Source organism: Ceratotherium simum, chromosome 18, assembly GCF_057802395.1.
Source record: "Ceratotherium simum simum isolate JZ-2026a chromosome 18, ASM5780239v1, whole genome shotgun sequence".
Classification (NCBI taxonomy): domain Eukaryota; kingdom Metazoa; phylum Chordata; class Mammalia; order Perissodactyla; family Rhinocerotidae; genus Ceratotherium; species Ceratotherium simum.
This window is the reverse complement of record NC_141917.1, coordinates 8,179,565-8,187,601: the sequence shown is the minus strand read 5'-3', so window position 1 is coordinate 8,187,601 and position 8,037 is coordinate 8,179,565. Positions and strand designations below refer to the sequence as shown.

At 40.6% G+C, this 8,037-nt stretch overlaps 1 protein-coding gene across 1 annotated transcript; it reads left to right on the top strand.

The window, feature by feature from the left end:
• Window positions 1-418: 418 nt before the first annotated feature.
• TAS2R1 (taste 2 receptor member 1) lies at window positions 419-1,383 on the top strand. Its single transcript, XM_004440054.2, has one exon. The coding sequence runs from the start codon at window positions 419-421 to the stop codon at window positions 1,316-1,318; it is 900 nt and encodes a 299-aa protein (XP_004440111.2). The 3' UTR covers window positions 1,319-1,383.
• Window positions 1,384-8,037: the final 6,654 nt, after the last annotated feature.

Sequence of the window (8,037 nt, the reverse complement as noted above, 5' to 3'; positions counted from 1 at the left end):
GAATGCCTCTTTAACATTAAATAGAATCACACCTGTGGGCACAGCTAAATATTCACTAGAGATGAAGGACTGAGGAACTTCTGCAGATTATGTAATGGAGGAGCCCTTCTCCCAGCCCTGAAGGTGTCTGATTCCACCATTTGTTTGTGATGATCTTGAAAGCTAAGTAGACCTAGAAAATGCAAAAGCCATCACTAAGAAGCAAATCGTTGGTAGGGTATCTCTGTCTTATTTGACTGCCTTAGAGCTAAATTGGGAGGATAGTGGTAATCTCTACCTCACTGCCTTTATTGTTTCAGTTGTGTTCCCCAAAGAGGTCCTAATCTAGTTGAAGAAAAATAGAAAACTTGAATAATCCAAACAGTCCAAAAATTTATAACTACATCATTTTTAAAGTAACTGCTTTTTTCTTCTCAAAATGCCAGAGTCTTACCTCATTATCCATCTTCTTTTTGCAGTGATACAATTCCTCACCGGAGTTTTAGCAAATGGCATCATTGTGGTTGTGAATGGCACTGACTTGATCAAGCAGAGAAAGATGATTCCATCAGATCTCCTTCTTTCCTGCCTGGCAATTTCTAGGATTTGTCTGCACTTGGCCTTCTTCTGCATTAATCTGGCTGGTCTCTCCTGGATTGAATTCACTCCATTTTCTGAGACTTTTGCAATTCTCGTGTTTGTAAATGAATCGGGACTTTGGTTTGCCGCATGGCTCAGCGTTTTCTACTGTGCCAAGATTGCCCCCATCGCTCACCCACTGTTCTTCTGGTTGAAGATGAGGATAGCCAAGTTGGTGCCATGGCTGATCTTCGGATCCCTGCTATATACATCTATCATTTCTGTTTTCCATAGCAAACATACATGGACTCTTTCCCAAAAAGTCTGGTTGGATCTTTCCTCCAATAATGCAACAACTCAAATCAAAGAACTATCTGTTTTACAGTGTGCCTTTATTGGCATTGAGCTTTCACTGCCATTACTTATTTTCCTTATTTCTGCTCTGCTCTTGATATTTTTCCTGGGGAGACACACTCGGCAGATGAGAAACACAGCGATGGGCACCAGGAACCCTAGCACGAGTATCCACACCCGTGCATTTCTGTCCATCCTGTCCTTCCTGGTCCTCTACCTCTCCTACTATGCGATGATTGCTTTGCTCCTTTCGCAAATTTTCAAGCTCAGAAACTTCATCTTTCGGTTCTGCATCTTGATGATTGGTTCATACTCCTCTGGACACTCTATTATCTTAGTTTTAGGAAATTGTAAACTGAAACAAAATGCAAAGAAGTTCCTCCTCCACAGTAAGTGCTGTCAGTGAGAGAGAACCTTGATTCATTCCAAGAGCTGGCAGTTCAATAAGTTAACAGTGCCTGCCATGCCTCCCCCTGCCCAAAAAAGCAGTCTGTTCATAAATACACAAAAGGTCATCCAAAGACTGTTGGTCCCACCTGAGGCATTGTTATGGATTTGCTTCTTTTTCGAAGGGTTAGATTGATTTTCAAAGTACAACACACGTCATCAGATTACATCAATATCAATATCTTCATTGTGATATTATACTATCTCTTACAACATGTTACCTAATTGGGGAAGACTGAGTAAGTGGTACAGGGATCTTCCTGTATCATTTCTTACAACTGTACATGAATCAACAATTATCTCAAAATAAAAAATTTAAAGAAAAAGAAAAGCACGTTTGAACGTGTGAAGTCAGAAGGATGCACGAATGTCATAGGGTCCCTGTGTGTCTGACGCCTGGTCTTAGCCAATTTATGCTGACTGAAAGGGCTGACTGTTCATCTCTTGTCTACCTGTATATTATTTCTGCTCTGTTTGTTAGAGTCACAGATAATGGAACCATTCTTTCTCATCAGATCAGAGAGGAAGCCAAGGACAGGCTGGCCTTCTCTGTCCTCGTAAGCATGTTCACCTACTCCATGCTGCTGAGATCCCAGATGCCGTGGTGACATGTCCCATCAACTGATAAAAAGGCAGACAGATGGAAGAGGAAGGGGAATCCAGGGCTGATCCCTCACTTTCCATTTCCCCCAATTGGGTATACTAAATAGACAATAGCTTGCAAAGATGTTTCATTTTGCACTTGTGTGCTCAGCTTTGGGACTTTTCAAGTGATGGTGGCAATTTGGAACTCCTACAGCATTGCATGTCTTCCCAACAAAGCAACATCAGTAGGTGGGTGGGATGGGGGTATCTCCATCTGCTTGAAGTCACAAACGCATTTTCTATTTGACTGATGATTTCAGATGCTAAGATATAAATGGATATTTTGAAAACAGCTTCGGAACCCTTTTGCTTGCAGTGAAATAAAAGATGTTCCTTAGTTTGGCTATAGCTCGTAGTTCATGTGTGATGATGAAAAGTGTGTTTAGATTTGGATTTGGCAATCACCAGTAATGTAGATTCAAAGACTGGTTTACTAGTCCAAGATGTGCAGACCTGGTTGTACTAAACTAACAGAGGTCTTTGCTTCAGAGGATCCAGGGAACTATGTATCTTCTTGTATGTGGGAACTAAGCTCTGAGGCTACTCTTCCTTTTCCTGCAGGTCCCATACTTCATTCCCCAAGGAGGAGAATGACAGTCTCCATCTTTCCGCTCTTCATTTTCCCACATCCCACTAGGTGGGAAGGTTTGCACTCAGGCAGCCAGCTCTGGGAAGACTGGTTGGGTCCAGGAGGTGATTATTGCTCCCACTTTGAGAAGGGACAGTGAGGAATCACTTTTATTTTCTGCACATCTCCAGTTCAGATGCCTGCTCCTTGAATCATGGTGTGTATACCTGCCGGTGAATAGAGAGAGCGAGAGTGATTTCAAACATTCAGGGAGAAACTTGTAAATATACAACTCTCAGGTGATTTTTTTCTCAGATACCAAATTCTGATTCAATTTCATGCAACTCCTGTTTTAATAATGCTAGTTAATGAGAGGAATATTAAGGTTGGACTGTTTGTATATTTAAAAGTCACCAAGAGTTATAAAAAAATATAATGTAGGGTAAAGCAAACTATTCTAGAAACATTTTCAGAGTCTGCTTTCCTAGAAATATATTTCTTCCAGAAATGTCACCTAGCTATCACGTTGATGGATATTGCATAGGACTCTAATTGATCCATTGTAGATGCAAAACAGACTCAGTCTTTGGTCTCTCTGGAGCCACCCTTATCTGAACTCCCTAGCCTTGACAAATGGTTTTTGTCCTGCTCATCTAGCATGGGGTTAACCTCTATAGTGGTGTGGCATTTTCTTCTTCCTCACCCTGCATTTTTAGAGATGGGACTGGATATTGTGACCCCTGGGAGGCTTGGCTGTGGGATCACATGCCCGTGGGTCAAGCCAGAGGACTGCTGACTGCAGGACGTGGCGCTGCCCATTCTTCCTCCCCTTCCTGCGGCTCCCCGAGGAGATCCAACGCCCCTGCTCAGTCAGTAGCAAAGGAGGATGGGCTACAAGGCAGGCTCTTACTGAAAAGAGAGCCAGAGTAGTATCCCATTCCATCTCAGAGAGGCGTTCAATGAGCAGTCCCAAACCAGAAGATGAGTGTTGCCACAATGTGTCCCACTCTCCATTCTGACATTGACTCCTTCAGTGCCCAAACTCCAGGGATTCTCTATGGCTTGCAGTGACTAAAAATGGTGACTCCAACTGAAAAGGTTAAATCTATGTGCTTATATAACTAGATTTTTAAAAATATAAATGCTGCAACAATTTGAATATTAAAAAAATAAACACAACAGTTTTAAAAGTCTTGCAAATTACAAATGCCTTTTAAATTCTCAGTCACACATTCAAATATAATAAGTGCTTGAAGATGGAATAATCTGGATCTGAAAGTGCTAGGAAAACATTAGCTTTCAATTCTAGCGGTCTTCCTCAGGCTGATGACCGCTTATTCTAGATACTTCAGACAGCTCAAATATTATGCCCCGTCATATGCTTAAGTACAGTCATATTTGTCAGACTATGAATATTCTAATCTTAGCCTTGGGAAATATGGTTTCCATAACTTTTGTCCATGTAGACCTACACCTCTTTGGGTGAGAAGAGGGACAGGTAGTCAGAAATATCCAAGAGAGAAAGAAACCAGGCATGCCACCCAAATTGACTTCGGCAATCAGTGGGATAACAGATGTTGCAGACAGATGGCACCCATATTGGAGAAAAATCCAAATGACGGGGGCAGGGAGACCCACATATTTTAAAGAGGGTCTTGTTAGGGTATGAGTTTGGAATCAGGTTAGCAGTTGTATTGTATTAACACAAAGTTAACATCAGTGGTATGTTATTGTTTTAAAAATTATTCTTTTGCCACCTAATAATTGTAGACTGTCGTCTGAAACCTTTATGCCAGGGAAAAGGGTAAGTAGTGGGAAAATCTGCCTCAATGAACTGAAAACATTAAGCTTTTGGGGAGAGTCAACATAAATTCAGATAGCTCATAGGCATTTGCTTTACTGCCTTTCTATATAAAATTAGCATCTCTCTCTTTCTCCTTGATACATTAAACCATTCGGTACATCACTCCATACCTTTGCAGGATTAAATAAGGATTGTTTTTAAGATGTGATATAAACATTTGGCTTCATATCTTTGACATCTGGATCTACTTAATCATTTTGGCTGGGGGTCCGGAGTTGGTGATTTTACCCCACAATTTAAAACATATTCAAATCAATGAAAGATGGGTTTCCTTTTTTCTTTTTGGTGTTTTATTTGTTTCTATTTAAATATTTCTCCACAAGCTCATCAACATAATATAATACTAAATAAAGTATATACTTAAACCTCTGAAAACATGTTCCTTATTAAAAGGACGACTGAGAATTCATTTTGTTTAAACCTCACCATTCTTGAGAAAAAGATACGATTGTGATTCTGTTTCTATTTTTGAGGTTGGAATGCATATGAAGCTAAATAGAAGTTTAGCTTCTATTAGCTAAACTCTCTTCTTCCTATACCTTTGTATATGTAATGCAATATAAGCACACACTGACGTGTAACTGGGTAGAATTTGAACTTGAGAGTATCTAAGATCTCATGGCTCCATTGGGCTCAGCACTCGGCAAGCATGCTCTGAACGACCTAAATTCCAGAACCACTGGGGAACCTTCAGATTCTTCTGAAGATAGGCAAGCGGAAAAGGATTTGGAAAATAAATAAGTGGCTAACAATGGGATAGGATATTATATTACGAAATATATGGAATACCCTCTGGCCATACATTCACTCATTTAGACAGCAGATGCTGCACTTGTGATTATAAATTAATAAGTTTTACTTCACTTGAAACTCAGGCAATTGGCTTTCAGAAAACATTGACCAGATATGGTCAGGAAGCTCAGTTTCAAGATGAATATTCTCCAGCATATTCACACTGCTTGTCTGCTATAATATAATTCTTGAAATAGGGACTTGTGCCTTTGATCGTAGAGGCATGGCGTTCTTAATGGCACTGGTTGGTGGTGGTTATGGAAAACAGGCTCTATAGAAGGAGAGAGGAAACCATGAGCATGGTATTTTAGATTGGGAAGCTAAGTGGATTTGTACAATACTGTATAAAGATAGCTAATTAGTCCATATACAAGCCAAACCACTGTGTTTCAAAGCCAATAACCTGGTCTCCTTGATTCTCGCTAGAATTGCACCTGCTTATTTTGGTCATTTAAGCAACTTCTGTGCAATGCAGTAATCACAACAATGAACTGAGCCTCTGTTCCTTGATCTGTAGAATGGGGATAATAATAATAACAGATACCACATACTTAACAGAACTCCAGGTACATAATGTGAGCACTAATGAATGCAGCTCCCAGTGATGGGGACTGAAACAAGTACTGACAGAAGCAGTCTCCAGAGTGCCTTGGGAGAGGAGGGGAGTGTGCTTGGGAGGAACGTGATGAACAACAGAGGGTCGTCATTAAAGCCTGATTTGGAATCTAGATCCACCACTAACGAGCTGGGTGACTTGAACCTGAACCTCATGTTTCCCCTTCTTTGAAATGGGGGTACGAATAATTCCAAGCTTAACGAGAGGAGTTGATGAGGTAATAGAGTCAATGCCTGGCTGCTGCTAGTGTTGTTTTCAGTTGTTAAACGACATGAAGTGCTGAAATGTGACCCTTTTTCATCTGCAGAAATGACAGTGTTGTATGCTTCACCCCAATAGTCACAGGGTTTGGAGGGGAGCTACTTCCAGACAAAGGAAACAGCATGTGTAGAGGTATCCGGCAAAAAAAAAAAAAAGGCAATAAAAACATAGAAAAGGGCAAGAGTGAAAGGAAGAGTAAAGGGTGTATCAGGCTGCTTTGCTGCAGTAATAAATGATGCCAAAATCTCTCTGTCTCGCAGCCACAAGTTTATTCTCTGGTTCACCGCATGACGGCTGCGGATTTGCAGCAGCTCTGTTGCTGTTCTAAGTCCTGAAGGAGCAACTGCTATATGCGACATGCTGTTCTTGAGGCAAAGGGAAAACAACAAAGACTAGGGAGTCACACGATGGTTCTAAAGCTTCCACCATACCCACTCCCAGAGTCAGGTGGCCAAACCCAATGTAAAGAGGGGAGAGATATGAAATCCCCTTAGAGAAGGCAGCAACTATTTGGGAATAAAAACATTTTTCCCATATGGGAAGGTAAAATACTGAAGCTGCTGTGCAAAACAGCTTGGTGGTTCCTCAAAAAGTTAAACATAGAATTATTATACGACCCACTCCTAGGTCATATATGGAGAATTGAAAGCAGAGACTTGAATAGACACCAATATTCATAGGATCATTATTCACAATAGCCAAAAATGTAGGAATAACCCAAGCGTCCATCAACAGATGAATGGGTAGACAACATGTGGAATATCAATACAATGGAATATTATTCAGACATAAAAAGGAATGAAGTTCTGATGCATGCTACAACATGGATGAAACTTGAAAACATTATGTTAAGTGAAAGACGACAGACACAAAGGGACAAATATTGTATGATTCTGCCTATATGAGGTACCTAAAGAAGGGGAATTCATAGAGTCAGAAGGTAGAATAGAGAATACCAGGGCCTGGGCAGTTACTGCTTAATGGCTACAGAATTTCTATTTGGGCTGATTAAAAACTTCTGGAAATAGACAGTGGTGATGGTTACACAACATTGTGAATGCATTTAATACCACTGAATTGTACACTTAAAAATGGTAAATGTTATGTATATGTTACCACAATAAAAATAAATTCTCTTATAAAAGGAATGGGGCAGGAGCTGGGAATATTACTACCGTTATGTTCTGGTTCTGTTCACGGGCAAACACAGGTGACAGTCTCCACTGTGAATTAACTCACTATTAAATCCTAAATCAGCCTTCCCCCTTGGAATCAGTTTGTGTTCAGACTAATAGATAAATATTATGAACCTAGATACTTTTAGAATCAAACAGATGATTACCTTTCAAATACCAGCTCCTCCTCCTTTGCAAGTACACAAGGCACTTTACACGCCACTGAACCTAAGATTGGGCAGGTGTTGTTTAAATTGAGCAAGGAAAAGTCAAGTTCCCTGACATCATCTTTAAAAAGAGATTAGTTTGACATTCATCTCAAGGCTCAAACCCAAATAAACCTAAAAAGTAGATTTCTGTCTTTTTTTTAACAGGCAGAGGGTGCGTGGGGCAAATCTTTGGGGAATAGAAATTCTAACCCCTTGGGGCATCAAAGTTGTGCTGATTGCCTGTAGTAAAGAGTTTTAAAGGCTGATTCAACCATTGGCAGCTAATTCAGAGTGAACAACTGATTACGAATGGCACGCTTCCAGAATGTGGAAAATAAAAACGTCTCCCTGGATGCGACCAGTTTCCGTAGACGTGACCCCCATAAGGGAGCACGCAGGGGGCACGTCTTGGGGGATAGCTGTCCTTCCCAAATATGCATGTAACCAGAGTTCCTTCTCTAGCCCAGGTGGGCAACTTCATCAGCAAATGTCAAACTTTTTTTCTTTATGTGCCTTGTGTTTGTTACACTCCAGGTTTCTACCCCTGC

What these genes read in the sequence shown, in the direction of transcription:
- TAS2R1 (XM_004440054.2), top strand. Translation starts at nt 419, where the DNA reads ATGCCAGAGTCTTACCTCATTATCCATCTTCTTTTTGCAGTGATACAA.